At 40.9% G+C, this 17,971-nt stretch overlaps 1 protein-coding gene across 2 annotated transcripts in view; it reads left to right on the top strand.

Moving 5' to 3' along the window:
• Positions 1-17,971, top strand: part of kcnh1a (potassium voltage-gated channel, subfamily H (eag-related), member 1a) — a 293,068-nt gene that overhangs the window by 15,407 nt on the left and 259,690 nt on the right. For both annotated transcript variants that reach the window (XM_060830882.1, XM_060830881.1), the window contains exon 2: positions 3,135-3,258. In XM_060830882.1, coding sequence (XP_060686865.1) covers positions 3,135-3,258 — 124 coding nt within the window. The remainder of the gene's footprint in view (positions 1-3,134; positions 3,259-17,971) is intronic.

Raw genomic sequence — 17,971 nt, 5'->3', positions numbered from 1 at the left:
ATTCGGGTTTGAATTGTTGAATGAGATCAAAATTTTTTTTAATGTTTTATTTTCCTCTCATTTCCATTGGTTAGTTCCTGAAAATTAAATTGTATTGGCTCATAAGATGTCCTGTTCACCGTGGTCCCAGTTCAGTTTTTCTCTTGATTTTCAGTATCTGACATATTTATCTTTGTTTTTCTTCTTTCTTCCCTTCATTTCTCTGCACAACTTCTATCTGTAAGAATGTTTGAAACATTGTGGGAAGCATTTCTGTCTTTTCTTCTCTGACTTCCTTAGTTTTTTAAAATCAAAGTCAAGAGTATGTAGCAGAAATATATTTCCTCATTTGTTTTCAAATTGCAATTAGTTATTTATTTTTCCTTGGTTCTGTATAATTCTTCTGTAAGTAATATTCATCGCATAAAAATGCGATAAGTTTACCTGCCAAACATGTAGATAATTTTTTATTTCAACAGTTGGGTTAGATTGAAACATTGTGACCTAAAGCTTAAAGAAAAAAAGGTGTAATTTTGATTTTGGGCGATATCAGAAAGCAGGTGACACTGATTCAGTACCTGTTATACATTTCTATTAGGGGCTCTGGTAATGCAGTGATAGTATCTCTTCTGTGAACCAGGAGTCCTGGGTTCAAGTGCCACTTGCTACAGAGATGTATAGGTGAACAGGTGACTAGAAAAGTATGGGAAATATACCTAACGTTTGAGACTGGTCTTGTAGCACAGAACAGTGTCCTTACCAGGAGGCCTGGGTTTAAGTCCATCCCAGATGTGTGTCTGAACAGGTTGATTAGAATAGATACGTTTCACTCGAAGGTTAGGGCTGTTGTGCTAAGGTAGTATGGTCCCTACCTTTGTGCTAGAAGACCTAGGTTTAAGTCTCACCTGTTCAAAGACTTGTCAATAACAGGCCTAAGCAGGTTGATTAAAAATATCAGCATTTCTTTTGATTTCCATTTAAATTAATAGAAGTCAAAATTGCCTTATAAGTATTCTAAACCTAATACATTTGTTCAACCATTGCAATCAGTGATTAAATCTTAATCTATGTTAAAGTTGGTTGTACTGGGAAATTAAAGGTGAAACTGGTTGCTTGACGTACTTGATTATTAGACGTATTTGCTTTTATTCTTTCATGGGATGTGGCCATTGTTGGCTAGGCCAGCATTTATTGCCCATTCTTAATTGCCTTTGTGAAGGCGATAGTGAGCTCCCCACATAAACTGTTACAGTTCACGTGGCGTAGGTACACACACATAGTGCTGTTTGAAAGGGAGTTAAAAGAGGTAGTTTATTGGTTAATTGTTCCTAATTGTAGATTTTAATTTGTACCAATGTTTACTAATCATGATTGTAGTATTTATTCACAATACTAATTGTATTTATTTATTCATTATAAAATAATTTTTAAAATAAGTAAATGAACAAAATAAATTGACAGGGCAGTGATGTTTTGCAGCTGCAGTATGTGGGATCTGGTGGATCTGCACTGTGATCCAAGAAAACCATGTCAGCAGTAAACATTTAATGCTTAAAGAACATTGGCTCAGAGTTATTGAACTGGAGACTGAAGTACAAATGTTGTGATGCATCAAGGAGGAGAAAAGTACCTGAATAGTTTGTTTCAGATGGCACTTAACTCTTCGGTTAGGGTCATCTAGTTTTATGCATGATAAGGAACAGGTAATTGTGATTGTGAGTGAGACAGGTAATCAGGAAATGGAACATCTTCAGCCCTTGCAGCGAGTGTGGATAAAAGCAAGTGGTGCATAGTAGATGAGTGATCAGACCATGTAACCATAGATAGGAAGCCATTCTTGGGTCAGCATTTATTTCCCATCTCTAGCTAGTTGCTCGTGAGAAGGTGGTGCTGAGCTGCTATAGTCCAATTGGTGTACACACTGCTCCTGTGCTGTTAGGGAAGGAGTTCCTGGATTTTGACCCAGTGACGCTGAAAGTATGGTGATATATTTCCAATTCAGAACAGTAAGGGACTTACAGGACAACTTGCTGGTATGATGTTCCCATTTATTTCCATATATATCTTGTGCCTTGAGATTCTGGTCAGGCAATTCAGAAAATGTTCACTTGATTGATTCCTGGGATGAAAGCATTACCTTATGCAAATAGGTTGGACGGCTGGGCCTGTATTCACTGGAACTTGGCAAATTGACTTGATTTTATTGTAATATGTGGGAATTTAAGGAGACTTGACAGGGAAGGTGCTGGAAGGATGTTTCCAATTGGAGGGAGAGATAAGAACTAGGAGAAGTTGTTCAAAAATAAGTGGTCATGCAGTTAAATTAGAGATGAAAATGATTTCCCTCTCTGAGGGATGAAGGTCTGTGGAATTCTCTTCAACAGAGAGTGGTGGAAGCAAGGTCTTTGAATATTTTGAAGGAAGAGGTAGATAGATTCTTCACTAATGTGAGAGTCAAAGGGTACAGAAATAAGCCAGGAAAGTGAAGTTGAGATAACATGATCTTATCAAATGGTGGAGCAGGCTTGAGAGACCAGTTGGCCTATTCCTGCTCCTAGCTCATATGTCCACGTGACCCAGTGGCAGTCATGGAATGGCAATTTAGATCCAAGTCAGGATGGTGTGTAGCTGGAGAACAAATCATAGGGGCTGGTCTTCCCATGCTGTTGTTTCCCTTGTTAAGTTAGATGGTAGATGTCAAGCATTTGGAAGCTGCTGCAAATCGATCCTTGGTGAGTTGGTGCTATGTGTGTATACATTGCTCTCTGCACCCTTCAAGGTATTGGACAAACATAATGGGCGGCATGGTAGCACAGTGGTAAGCACTGCTGCCTCACAGCACCAGAGAGCCAGGTTCAATACCCACCTCAGGTGACTGTCTGTGTGGAGTTTGCATATTCTGCGTGGGTTTCCTCCAGGTGCTCCGGTTTCCTCCCACAGTCCAAAAATGTGCAAGTTAGGTGAATTGGCCATGCTAAATTGCCCGCAGTGTTAGGTGAAGGGGTAAATGTAGGGGAATAGGGTGCTCTGGATGGGTTGCTCTTGGAGGGTTGGTGTGGACTTGTTGGGCTGAAGGGCCTGTTTCCATACTGTAAGTAATCTAATAATGTCCTGTGAAAATGAGATATTTATAAATCTACTTTCTTTTTCTGCAGATACAAATTTTGTGCTTGGGAATGCCCAAATAGTGGACTGGCCTATTGTATACAGTAATGATGGGTTCTGCAAACTGTCTGGATACCATCGAGCAGAGGTTATGCAAAAAAGCAGTACTTGCAGGTATTAAAAGATGTGACAGCATTTTTACTTTATGTTCATAATAAAATGTGTTTTGGGACACTATTATTCTGTATGCTATAAAGGTTACAAATATAAGGAATACTCTTATGAACTTGAACATATTTTAATATTCACTCTTAATTTATTAGTAACAAGTGGCTGGTTTGAAAGAAGGCATGCATGTTCTTCACTTGTCAGCTTCTAATGATACCCAGTAGAAATTTCCAGTGACTTTTAAAGTTCAGAAACACTATTTGTAGAGATACCTGGAAAATAATTTTCTGTGTGGTTGTGTAAATAAATTTTAAATTACTGTTGCTTTCTTGCATTTTATAATAAGTGATTCATGTCATATTTTCAGTTATACGTTAAAGGTATTGACCTCTAATGAATTTAAACCTTGGCTTTCAAAAACCTGAAATGATTCATTAACATGATCACATTTATAGATGCAGGGACAGCTGGTTACAGAAACTGGAATTACCTAAATGCCAGAACTTTATTTTAATTTTCTTCAATTAAAATTGATACAAAAACTTGTCTGACTAATTCAGACAGGAATGCACAAGGTAGCTCCAGGCTGTTTATTGACCAGGTTGTTTTGTTGCTGCTTTATTCTGCACTCCAAATGCTGGACTGAAAATCTGGCAAAATCCAAACTTCAGCATGGTTTTGGTATAAAGGTTGCTAGAATCAACAAAATGCATTTCTTTGTGAGGAACAGTCTTCTGAAAATCACCTATTAGCATATTAAAACATTTATAAACAGCTTTTTGTGAGCATCTTCTCACGATTATGAAAAAAGCATATTTTAGCGAGTTTTGAAAAGATTTGTAGTTCAGGTTGAGGTTCTGGATGTAGGTTTGCTCCCTGAACTGGAAGGTTCATTTCCAGACGTTTTGTCACCCTACTAGGTAATATCTTTAGCGGGCCTCGGGCGAAGCAGTGTACATGATTCCTGCTTTCTATTAATATGTTTGGGTTTCTTTGGGTTGGCGATATCATTTCCTGTTCTTTTTCTCAGGGAGTGGTAGATGAGGTCTAACTCGATGTGTTTGTTGATAGAGTTTTGGTTGGAATGCCATGCTTCTAGGAATTCTCGTGCATGTCTCTGTTTGTTTTGTCCTGAAATGGATGTGTTGTCCCAGTTGAAGTGGTTCTTCCTAACCTGAATGTTAGGATATTAGTGAGAGAGGGTCATGCGTTTTGTGGCTAGTTGGTGTTCACATATCTTGGTGGCTAGTTTTCTGCCTGTTTGTCCAATGTAATGTTTGTGACCGTTCTTGCATGGTATTGTGTAAATGACATTAGTTTTGCTTGTTGTCTGTATAGGGTCTTTCAAGTTCATTAGCTGCTGTTTTAGTGTGTCGATGGGTTTGTGGGCTATCATGATGCCAAGAGGTCTGACATCTCTGAAATGACTGCCAGACCACTCACTTTCATTCACTTAACATCCACCTCCACCAAGGTGTCAGGATCTGGTTTGATGGGAGATGCCGGAGGTGGCTTCGCCAGTACTTCTTCTGAGGCATCTGTACTCTCAACCTCAGTGATTGAGAACAAGGCTTCTGGTGGAGCTAGGTATTTCAACATTGAGATCGAGGGTAGCCTAGTAGCATCTGCAAGACAAATAAAAGAGCGGGAAGGTGTTACAGTCAATGATAACAAGTGGTGTCCAATGATTGTGAGTGATAAAAGGATTAATGGAAGAGAAGCAGTTTATTTACTGGTTTTGTGCGAAGTAGATGTTTCAGCATCACTGCAAGAGTGATCCAGGCCTTCTCCTGCAAGGGCCTAAACTTTCTCACAATGGGGAAGTAACCTGATGTCAGATACCTCTTTACCCAAGTGGCATATCTCTGCCCTGATATGGGCTATCTTCTCTGGCAGTGAGAATAAGGAGAGTAATGATTGCGAATACAGCGATTGGCACGGGTGGTGCAGGTGGAGAACAGATGATAAAATGTATTGGAGGTTTGGGGAGGTAGCACAGATGTCCTTTAAGGTTAGTGGTCTGAGATACTGAAGAGTAGAGTAAGAGAGAGAAGATATTGTGTGCATTACTGGGACATGAACCTTTCTGGAAGATGTGTGCAGTAACAGAGTGAGTGTGGGAAGGCAGATAGCAGTCTGGTATTTGACGGTACAGAAGAGGAGGTCACTGACCTTTAATTGCACAGCTGGTCATTCCTCCGTCTCATGGAGATGGTACTGAGCTGGGCAGTGACCTTAGATAGCCTTACCATCTTTTAAGCATGGCATACCTTTTGCAAACCATTTGCTTTGGTCTGGTAGCTGTCGCTTAGCTGACAGTGAATTTTTACCTCGAGTTAGAAGATTATGGATTCAAAGCTGACTTCAGAACTTGAGCACACAGATCGAGGTTGACATTCCAGTACTATACTGAGGGAGTGCTGTACTACTGGAGTCTTAACTTAAACCAGCACCCCATTGGTCTCTCCGATGAATACAGAATTTTCCATGGCACTATTTTGAGGAGGAGCAGGTGAGCAATGCATGACGTATGGATCATTATTCAAATTCAATCAATTTTTAATAAAATGATCTGTTTGTTATCACATTGCTGTTATTGGAAGCTTGCTGTGTAGATTGGCTGCTGTGTTTCAGACATCACAGTAGTCTTAAATATTGGCTTTTTGATGTTTGGTAGCTGTGCAAGATATTATAGAAGTTCCTTTATTCTCAGCATCATTTGACCTATTCTATACACCATAATACAGGCAAAGAAAATCATAGCAACAAACAGAGACAGCTGCAGTGTACCAACTACCAAACAATTATGGATTAAGAAAGGTTCACCAAATGTTTTTACCTTTATCTATCTTCTAGATAATTCTCACACAATTTTAAGGTTTATTTGGCCCTTAATTCCCCCAGTTGGATTTTTAACTAAAAAGTACCTTCACATTCTCTCACATTCCCATGTTATATTAACAATGTCATGTTCTGCTGTTGCCAAATAGATCAGATACTGTGACAAATGTTCCCTTTCAAATTTAGTTGCTATGAATGTCTTATTGTCATAGTATGCAACCCTTTAAATGTTTTTTTATGCTGCTGCGCACATACATTATTATCCTGGAATACAGGCTGTGTGTGATACCTTCCCGCCAGCTGCATGGCTGTGTACCTGTGTAGCTTAATAAAAGCTTTTTCTGTCAACCTTTTATCAGCGTGTTTCCAGGTGGCATTGGAGCATCACTAGTTCAGCAGTAGAGTTCCTGCCTGCCACATGGGAGACCCTGACTGAATTCCTGTTTGACACATTAAAGCGATTCAAAGAAGTATTTACTAAAGACATTAAAAAGATTTTGCCTACGGCCATGTACATTTGAAAATAGTTGAACTCATCTAATCCCAGAAGATCAGCAGATTCTGGTCTTATTAGTGCTTTGATGGGAGAGTACCTGGAAATACCTGGTGCAGTCAGCATTGGAATCCGAGAACTAACACACCAAACTGGATGCTGATCACTGAAATATAATCTGCGAATCCAAGAATCACCAGAGAATTCAACTGAATACAAAAATGCCCTCACTTGATCGGCCACATCACTGGTGACCAGGCATGTATTGAAAACGTACCTTGGATCCTGAGGAAATCTAGACAAGCACATGTATGTGGGAACCATCCAAGATAATTCAACTCTCACTGAGCAATTTTGCACCTCCACAGACCCTAACTGAATGTCTGGAGCTAAATTGAAGACTTCATACAGTAGTGTGATTAGATTAGATTCCATTCTCTACAGTGTGGAAACAGGCCCTTCGACCCAACAAGTCCACATCGACCCACTGAAGAGTAACCCACCCAGTCCCATTTCCTCTGACTAATGCACCTAACACTAGGGGCAATATAGCATGGCCAATTCACCTGACCTTCACATCTTTGGACTGTGGGAGGAAACCCACACAGACATGGGAAGAATATGCAAACTCCACACAGTCGCCTGAGGCTGGAATTGAACCTGGGACCATGGTGCTGTGAGGCAGCAGTGCCACTATGCTGCCCCTAGGTGGTAGCTTCCAAGGAAATAATAGGCCAATTAACATTTGGGTAACTCCACACTGCCTCCCTAATTGTTGTGTTATGTCTCGCAGTCAGTATGTAATAAGACCATATGATATAGGAGCGGAAGTAGGCCATTCAGCCAAGCTAGTCTGCTCCACCATTAATACGATTATGGCTAACTTGATAAGCCTCAATTTCACTTTTCTACCTTTACCCTATAATCATTGCTTCCCTTACTGATTAAAAATCTGTCTACCTCAGCCTTGAATATGCTTAATGACTTAGTCTCAAAAGCCTTCTGTAGTAAAGAATTCCACAGTTTCACGGCCTTCTATGAGAAGAAAATGCCTCCTCAGCTCTGTCTCATGTGTGAACCCTTATTCTGAGATTATGCACACTTACCGTAGACACTCTTGCAAGGGGAAACAACTTTTCTGCGTCCATTCTGTCTAGTCCCCTAAGATCTTGTATTTTTCAATAACGTTGCCTTTGAGTTTTCTATATTCCAATGAGTACAAGCCCAATCTACTTATCCTCTCCTCATAAAGCAGTCCCTCCACACCTACTGTCATCCTAATAATTCCTCATTTGACTGTCCCTAATGACAGTATATCTTTCCTTAGTTAAGGGCACCAGCAATATTAACAGTATTCCAGCGGTGGCCTGACTAGTGCCTTGTTATTTTAGCAAAACCTCCCTACTTTTATATTCCATTCCCTTTGATATAAAGACAAACATTCAATTTACTTCCCCCATTACCTACTGAACTTAGATGCAAGCTTTTTGTGATGCATGAGTCAAGATTCCTAAATCCCTCTTTTTTTGTAGCTTTTGTGCAGTCTTTTATGACTTAAATAATATTCTGCTCCTCTGTTCCTACTGCCAAAATGTGTAACCTCACATTTTTCCACAATGTATTCTTTTTTCCAAGTTTTTGCCGACTTGTTTAATCTGTCTATATTCCTCTGTGGAGTCTTTGTATCATCCTCAACATTTGCCTTTCTACCTAATTTTGTGTCAGGCGCAAACTTGGTTTTAGTGCATTCACTTTCATTATCCATATCATTTATTTATATTGTGAATAATTGTGGCCCCAGCACTGATCCCTATGGCACTCCACTAGTTACAGGTTTCCATCCTGAAAATTCCCCTCTTATCCCAACTTTCTGTCTTCTATTATTTAGCTAGTCCTCTATCCATGCTAAAATGCTATCTCTAACACCAGGGGCTCTTATTAAATAGCTTAATGGGTGCTACCTTATCAAACATTTTCTGAAAATCCAAATATGTTACATCTGCTGCTTCCCTTTATCGATACAAATGGTTACCTCCTCAAAGAATTTGAGTAATTTTGTAAGGCATGATTTCCCCTTCATGGAGCCATACTGACTCTGTTTGATCATATTTTGCCTTCTTAAATACTCTGCCATTACATCCATTATAATAAACTTTAACATTTTCCCAATAATAGACATCAAGCTAATTAACCTAACAGTTACCTGTCTTTTTTGTCTCTCCTTTTTAAAATAACATTGTCAATTTTCCAATCTTCTGGAACTTTTCCAGATTTTAAGGATTCTTGAAAGATTTCTACCAGTGTATTCACTGTCAATGTAATGACTTGCTTTAATATCATCCCACCTGGTCCAGGGGACTTACTGGTCTTTAGCACCATTGATTTCCCTAGCACCTTTTCTGTAGTGATTGTCCCCTCCTTTTGTCCCTTGAATATTTAATATTTTTGGAATGCTATTTGGGTCTTCTACTGTTAAGACCGTTTCCAGGTATTTATTTCAGTCCATCTGTCATTTCCTGGTTCCCCATTATTATTTTCCAGCCTCTTTTTCTAAGGGAGGTTTGCTCACTTTGGCTTCCCTCTGCTTTTTTTTATATATATTTAAAGAGGCTTTTGCTGTTCATCTTGATATTACCTGCAAGTTTACCCTATAAGTTTATTTCTCTCTCAATCTTTTGGTTTTCTTTTGTTGGTTGTTTTAAAACTTTCCTAATCCTCTCGTGTGGTACATATTATTTTGTAAACGTTATATTTTTCATTTCAATCTGATGCTATCCTTAACTTCACTGGTCAACCATGGTTGTGTTATCCCTTTCACCGTTGTTTCCTCTTTTGATAATATTTGCTGCTGTTTTTCTGTGTTTATATATTCCACTCCTAACTGTGGCACTCTGGTATCATTACCATACAGTTACTCTGTAATACTGCCGTATCCTTTGCTTTGTAATGTTATGGACCAGGCCCAGACCCCCTCAAAACATTTCAAGAGGACAGCCCAGACCGTAACTTTTTTAGTTGATTTAAGCAGATGTAAGGTGACTGTTCCAAGAATGATGCAGTTGGTTAAGCCACTCAGTTTTAAACAAAACCTAATTTATTTACTGACGCAAAAGAAAACAGAATTTAGAATAACAACTATTTTAAAACTCGACCAACGTGATATCCCCCCGCAACTTAACAAAGAGCAGTTCCGATTTCCTGCAACATCACATAAACATACCTCTTGGCAAAAAGGTAAATTCAAACACAGGTTCTTTCAGGAGAGAGAGAGATGGAAGAGAGAATCAGCTAGAGATCATTTGCTGAATGGAACCTCTTTTCCCTCCTGCAGTTATTTCTCTCGGTCCCCAGCTAAAACTAAAACCAAACTAGAAAAAAATCCCTGAACTGGGAGAACAGGCCACTCCCCTTTCATTGTACTAGTGTTTTTAAAAAAAACTAAAAGCCTTTTCCCTGATTGTTGCCTTAGGCAGCATCTGTTAGCTATAATCAAAGTGGACTACCTCAGACAAAACAGAACCTTTGCCTTTTACAACCCCTTTTGAGAAAAACCAAGGACAACATAATCTTGTTAAAGGAGCAGCATCATCACAGTAAGCTTTCATTTCTCCTCTCCCACACCCTCCATCCTTCTAACTGATTTAAAGCCCTCTCTATAGCCCTAGTTATTTGATTCACTGGGATACTGGTTCCAGCACAGTTCAAAATGAAGCCTGTCCTACCAGAACAACTTCCTTCTACTCCAGTACACGTGCTAATGCCCCATGACATGAAATTCATTCAGCCCACAATCTTTGAGTCATGCATTTAACTTCAGTTTGCCTGTGGCTGAGGAAGTAATTCAGAGATTATTACCTTGGAGGTTCTGCTTTTCATTCAGCTCCTAACTGTCCAATCTTTCAACAAAAGCTTTCTAATTCTACCAGTGTCACTGGTACCAACATGGGTGATGATTATTGGATCCCTCCCCTCTCTTTCTATCAATATTTTTCATCAGTATACCTTTAACTGACATGTTCACAGCATCACTATCATAAAATGTGACCTGAGGGGAGAAAGATCTTAGATCTCAGCCACAAAGCTTTCCTGAATGGATATACAGCCACAAAAATATTAATTTTATACAGTTAGAAAATCATTACCTCTCTCTAAAGGTCAGCTGATTTCACCATTTTGCTGCTCTGAATTGGTACTAAAGTAGAGGGAAGCTCCTGTGCTGTCCTCATTCCTTACTTGGTGTCAATGCTATCTAGTGGCTAAAACTTGCCACTACAAGCCAACAGTTTTTGTACAAGGCTATGATTCTCAAGATAACTTTCTTAAAGGGATAGTAAGTCGAGTGTTAAGGAAGTATGTAAATGTAATCACATCCATGAAGTTTAAAATCAACAAAATTTCAGATGATAATCACCAGTTTCATGTTGTTCAACTTACACACAATATTGATGGTGTAGGGTAATCAGAAGCTTTTACAGCCATTAAATGCCAGGTCAGCACATCCGAAAAACTAACAACAATGTAAGAACTACTGCCAACATAGTACAGCTATGCATCCTGGAAGCCATGTACATAAGAAAGTGATGCAGTATGGTATAGCCTATGAGAAACTCTCTCAAAGCATGTAATGGATGGCCAGTTCCATACTTTGGCACAGTCACATTGTAGTGCCAAACCACAAGCTCATCCTGATTTCCTGAAATCTTCTACCTAGTAGATACCTATAGTCCAAAGGTGGCAGGATTACCAGTATGCAAAATCTCAGTATGTCATGTTCATGAGATTCGATCTACACCCACTGGTGGAACAGGTAAAACACATCTCAGATCAAACTCCCAAACCAACTCGATAACCCTAACCACTACCTGACCAGCTCTCAGAACAACTTGATCTGACTGGCCTTGGATTGCACTTGACTACCCCTCCTCTCAATCTGATCCAACTATCCTCCCAATCATTGGAATGTTCCCTTGATCCAAACTGACCTCACTACTACCCCCCCCCCCCCCCATCTGACTATCCTACCAATCACGTGGATACTGTTTTGAACAACTGACTACACCCCTGACCAGACTTGACTACCCCATAACCGAACTATGCCACCTGACCACCTGATTACCCTCCTGACACCACCATCTTAATCTTCCACATATTCATTTTACCTACCTAACTCACACTATCCTCCTGGCCATTTTCCTGCTCTATGCACCTACTACCCACTCACCTACCCATTTACTTACTCACTGACTCACTAACATTCACTAGTATTGAAAGTCTGGACCTTTGAGGTTACAATAAAGCAGCTGGTGCTTTAAAAAGGATGTGTGTCGTTACTTACTCTGACTTTACTCTGATCTGATGGGGTTCCCTGAGGGACTCTGTGCTGTGCGTTTCTGTGAAAGTCAGGATCAGTAGTCACTGAAAGTAATATGCAATAGCATTGATTCAGAGAATTTTTGAATGCAGAAGCTATTGTTCATCATTGTCAGCACACAGAAGTTTCAGGCCAATGTATTTACAGACAATATATTTACTGTCAAGCACGGTGGCACAGTGGTTAGCACTGCTGCCTCGCAGCACGAGAGACTCAGGTTCAGTTCCTGCCTCAGGCGACTGACTGTGTGGAGTTTGCATATTCTCCCTGTGTCTGTGTGGGTTTTCTCCGGGTGCTCCAGTTTCCTCCCACAGTCCAAAAATGTGCAGGTTAGGTGAATTGGCCATGCTAAATTTCCCATAGTGTTAGGGGCAAGGGTAAATGTAGGGGAATGAGTCTGGGTGGGTCGCGCTTCAACAGGTCAGTGTGGACTTGTTGGGCCGAAGGGCCTGTTTCCGTATTGTAAGTAATCTAAACATTGGTACCCTCCAACATCATGTCAGAAGTAACATTGAATTTTAACCATTCTTGGCTTTCATGTCATCTTTGTCAAAAGACGAAGGGGCTCATTGCTTAACTTCTTGATCTCTCAGGTAATACTCAGTTTTCCTATAGATCAGATCAGAGTGGTTCTGGAAAAGCACAGCAGGTCAGACAGCATCCGAGGAGCAGGAAAATCAATGTTTCGGGCAAAAGCCCTTCATCAGGAATAAAGGCAGGAAACCTCCAGGGTGGAGAGATAAATGGAGGGGGTGGGGCTGGGGACAAGGTAGCAAAGAGTACACTAGCTGCATGGGGGTGGGGATGGAGGTGATAGGTCAGAGGGGAGGGTGGATCGGGTAGGTGGGAAGGGAGATTGGCAGGTGGGACAGGTCATGAGGATACTGCTGAGCTGGAAGGTTGGAACTGGGGTAAGGTGGGGGGAGAGGAAATGAGGAAACTGGTAAAGTCCACATTGATGCCCTGGGGTTGATGTGTTCGGAGGCGGAAGATAAGGCATTCTTCCTCCAGGCGTCAGGTGGTGAGGGAGCGGCGGTGGAGGAGGCCTAGGACCTGCATGTCCTCGGCAGAGTGGAAGGGGAGTTGAAATGTAGGGCCATGGGGCGGTGAGGTTGATTGGTGTGGCTGTCCCAGAGATGTTCCCTGAAGCGCTCGGTGCTTCCTGCCTCTATTGCTGGTGAAGGACTTTTGCCCGAAACGTCGATTTTCCTGCTCCTCGGATGCTGCCTGATCTGCTGTGCTTTTCCAGCACCACTCTGATCTAAACTCTGGTTTCCAGTATCTGCAGTCCTCACTTTTGCCTACGTTTCCTATCAGTACAAACAAGAAACCAAATGTCTCCAAGAGAAAGCTATGAATTAACTTCTCACCTATTCTCTCCTGACTTTCACTAGATTTTACTTTAAGAGCAGATTTTAGTGAATTGTGACTCAATGATTTAAATTACACTTCGACAAATTCATGGGCACCATGTTTCCCCCTAAGCATTTTTCATTCATGAAATGTTTTACTAAGTATTCACTGGTCCAATACTTCAACACATTTTCAGCTCTTTCACCTGGACTTTAGAAAAGTCTGATAGTAACCTCTCCTGTTGTATGTTATCTTTCTCCTCCTATGTGTTGTCTTCAGCCTCAAAAAACATTGTGTCCCTTATTTATTTTTAAATTGGAAATCGTGAATCACAAGAACATAACATTAGAGGTCAGAGCAAGGCTGTATGCATCTTTAAGCTTGAATGGCCTTTCGAAAAGATGATAGCTAATCTTGTATCTTCCCACACTACATCCATATCCCTTGGTTTCCATAATATCCAAAAATCTATCAGTCTCTGTCTTGAATATACTCAATGACTGAGGATTCGCAGCTCTGTGAATTGAGAATTTCAAAGTTTTAGAAGCCTTTAAGTGAAGAATTTCTCCTTATTTCTGTTCTAAATGATTGATCCCTTATCTAGCAACTGTAGCCCATAGTTCTAGACTTGTCAGTGAGAGGAAGCCTCCTTTGTGGTGAATACTGAATGCCATAGTGAAGGCCTTAGAAATGTGCAGTGAAAGTAATTAGAGCAGCAGATTGTGACATTGTTTAGTCTGTAACACTGATTTAACACTTAAACATTTTTAACTTTGTTTCTTCAGCTAACATTCTCTTTAAAATTTGCAAAGCTGAACCAACCATGAGGCAGAAGGGGGGTCAGTGGGGCTAAAAAAAGGATCCTCAACTACTTGCAGGCTATTTACTGCCAACATCTCATAGGTCTCTCTGAGTTTTGGGAAGTGAACTGTGTTTGGAATAGATGGCTAACATTAATGAAGTCAGCAGAAATTGGTGTTGCTGGTGGGGAGGTTCTTAGTTGTGACTGCAAATATACTGCCCAGGCCATTTGTTCCCAACCGTGAATGCTACTGTTGAATTCACCTTGAGACCTTGGAGTGCAGGTTCATAGCTCCTTGAAAGTGGAGTCACAGATAGATAGGATAGTGAAGAAGGCATTTAGTATGCTTTCCTTTATTGGTCAGAGTATTGAGTACAGGAATTGGGAGGTCATATTGTGGTTATACAGGACATTTCACAACATCCTTCTTATTGCAGGGAGACCAGAATTGCATGCAGTATTCCAATAGTGGCCTAAGCAATGTCTTCTACAGCTGCAACATGACCTCCCAACTCCCATACTGAAAGCACTGATCGATAAAGACAAGCATTCTAAGTGCCTTCTTCACTATCCTATCTCTCCACAACTCCATCTTCAATGAACTATGAATCTGCTCTCCAAGATCCCTTTGATCAGCAACACTCCCCAGGGCCTTACCATTAAGTGTGTAAATCCTGCTCTGATTTGCCTTTCCAAAATGCAGCACCTCACATTTATCTAAACTAAACTCACCTGCCACTCCTCAGCCCATTGGTCCATCTGATCAAGATCCTGTTTTTTTTTGAATAATTTCCATCGCTGTCCACTAAACCTCCAATTTTGGTATCATCTGCAAACTTACTAACCATACCTCCTATGTTCACATTAAAATCATTTATATAAATTATGAAAAGCAATGGTGTCAGCAACGATCCCTGTGGAACACTGCTGGTCACAGACCTCTAGTCTGAAAAGCAACCCTCCACCACCACCACCCTCGGCCTCCTATCATAAAGCCAATTTTGCTTACACTGAATCCCATGTGATCGAACTTTACTAATTAGTCTACCTGTGGAACCTTGTCAGAGTCTTTATTAAAGTCCAAGTAAATACTGACTACAGCTCAGTCCTCATCAATCTTTTTGGTTACTTCATCATAAAACTCAAATCAAGTTTGAGAGACATGATTTTCCTTGCACAAAACCATGCTGCCTATCCCTAAACATTCCTTGCCTCTCCAAATGCATGTAAATCCTATCTTTCAGAATCATCTCCGACAACTTCACAGGTCTGTAGTTTCCAGGCTTTTCCTTACAACTTTTCTTAAACAAAATTTGAAAGTGCCGGTGTTGGACTGAACGTACAATGTTACAACACCAAGTTACAGTCCAACAGGTTTATTTGAAAGCACTGGCTTTCAGAGCGCAGCTCCTTCATCAGGCGGTTGTCAAGCACCCCGAAAGCTAGTGCTTCCAAATAAACCTGTTGGACTATAATCTGGTGTTGTGAGTTTTAACTTTCTTAAACAATGTCACAACATTAACAACCCTCCAGTCCTCCAGTACTTCAAATATGTTTACAGATATTTCTGCTAAGAGCCCAGCAATTTCCTTCCTAAAGTCCGACAATATCCTGGGATACATTTGATCTGGACCTGGGATTTATCTACCTTTATGTTTTCCAAGAGCTTTAGCTCTTCTTTTTGCAGTGAGATCCTTGTTGACTAGAACAGGTGATGTCTGGAACATTTCTCATTTTAACATTCACCGGATGACGGCTGTTTGTGCAAGGAGAGTAGATTTTTCTGAATACTTAGGGACAAGTAAGCAGTGTGTGACTTTGCGGGACAGTGGGATTAACTTTGTGTGTATGTGTGCAAGTGTGCATGCTGCATTTCACCACAGATGCACTGCAACTGTGAAAGTTACTGAATGCTGAACATACAGTTTCTGTGTGACCATGCTCACCACATATGGTGGTCAATGCCTATTGTCCTGGCATTTTTTGTAGTACATTCATTCTCTGGTAGACTGGGTTTCCTCATGCATCCACTGCCAGAGGATGGCTACCAACCAAAAGGGGCAGTCTAGTTGATACCTGACTCATGACTTCAATCTGCAACTCAAATGTGAAACCAGCACAAAGACAACCGAGCCATGCTGTCACAGTAAGTATTATAGAACATGGGGTGTTGAAACAATGGTTCTGCTGTCTTGACTGCTCCTGAATACTCCTTCTGACCCTGGCCATTGTGATAGCACCGTGCTTGCCTCTGTGAGGCAGGAATAGGAGGAACAGCTGGAGGATGGAGGAGAAGGTGAGGCAGCCAGAACATCTCTGCCCAGACTGTTCTGATTCTGTTATTTAACTATGATTTCCACAAATACAAGCACATATTCCCATTGTACAACTGTCCTCTGCGCCTTACCATTTGCCCTTCTACAGATCAGAGTTCTCTTGTAGTCACAATGCTGAAATAAGGTCAGTGGAAGATAACTAGTTATCCTTGTGCATTCTCTTAGTACCTGTCCTTTAGGTGCCTTTACCTGGCTTCATGCCCCTGTGCAGAGATATCCTTGTGGCTGCAGAGTGGTTGGTGGAAAGCTGTTGACTTTTAATAGGGGAAACTATAGATGACCCAACAGGATAACCGTGAGCATCTTTAGGCCCAGAAGACCTTGTTTCAGGACACCATCCCAGCATAGGTATCATCAGTCTGGGCTGACAGGCTGATAGGCAACAGCAGGGGCTAAGGGTCAAATTCAGTGATGCTGGGAGAGGATATTCAGTTTGGGTACTGCAGAGCAATTGGCACCACCCACAGAAATGCTTCTGCTGGAACCCAGATTGCTGACTGCAGTGAGACCCTGAAAGTTTGTTTTTGCGTTGCTATCCACAACTGTGATGGCAACCGGCTGAGCCTCCTTGGCAACAGTTTTCACTCAAACAGCAGCAGTCAGACAGTGGTGGCTTTAGTTTGTGCTGCAATGGAAGCTGAAATATCAGTCATCAGACACTGCATCTTGGTTGGGTCCACAAGTGTTTTCTGTTGCCAATTAATGTCCATTGATTCAACATGTGCTGATCTTGCTATCCTCAAAAGTACATGATGTGTCAAGAGCTGAGCTTGTTACTTCAGCACACCAGCTGTTGATCATGTCGCAGTGTGTGGGTTTCTGAATAGATAAATGCATAAAGATGTGGGTGAGGAAAGGAGTTAAAGCAAGAGGTGTATACTTCAACCATTTGCAGATTGTAAATCAGAAGAAGCTGTGAGATGAGGGGGATATGTGTTGTGACAAAGTGGTTTCGAAAGAAAATATTATTACTGTGTGTGCTTTCAGACCAGACAGTGCTGTGGCCTCATTTGTGGCCATAAGAGTGACTGCCATCACTTGACCCCTCTGTGTGAGATCTTGTGGCTATGGCCATCTTCCATCGGTTAGCCATAATAACTGTTCTCAGTAATCATTTGTAACAAATATTATCTAGCAAGTTTATAGTTTCTTTTCTCAAGTTTCATAAAAATCACCACATGCCTCACTTGTATTGTCCATACATTTAATGGTTATATCTTCTGGCAACAGAGAGAAGTTGGAAAACTGGGTAGCTCTCATTGGAAAATGCTATATGAGGCAGCTCCACAGCAAACATTGTTAGTGTGAAAGGTGCCTTTTTGAGCAGTTGATGCACCCATAGATGTGAAACAAAGTGATCAGCAATGCTGCAAGTCATTGTGGAATGGATAGCTTTAAACCCAAAAGTCTACTATTCATCAATTGTTTGGAATCATTAAAATGGATTTGCTTTAAAGGTATGCCCTTTGTGGGGAAAATCCATGATTTAACCTATTGCCAGATTTAACCAGAAGCCTTTTGCA

This window comes from Hemiscyllium ocellatum, chromosome 10 (assembly GCF_020745735.1).
Source record: "Hemiscyllium ocellatum isolate sHemOce1 chromosome 10, sHemOce1.pat.X.cur, whole genome shotgun sequence".
Taxonomy (NCBI): Eukaryota; Metazoa; Chordata; class Chondrichthyes; order Orectolobiformes; family Hemiscylliidae; genus Hemiscyllium; species Hemiscyllium ocellatum.
The sequence above is the reverse complement of the archived record's forward strand: the minus strand, read 5'-3'. Positions and strand labels throughout refer to the sequence as shown.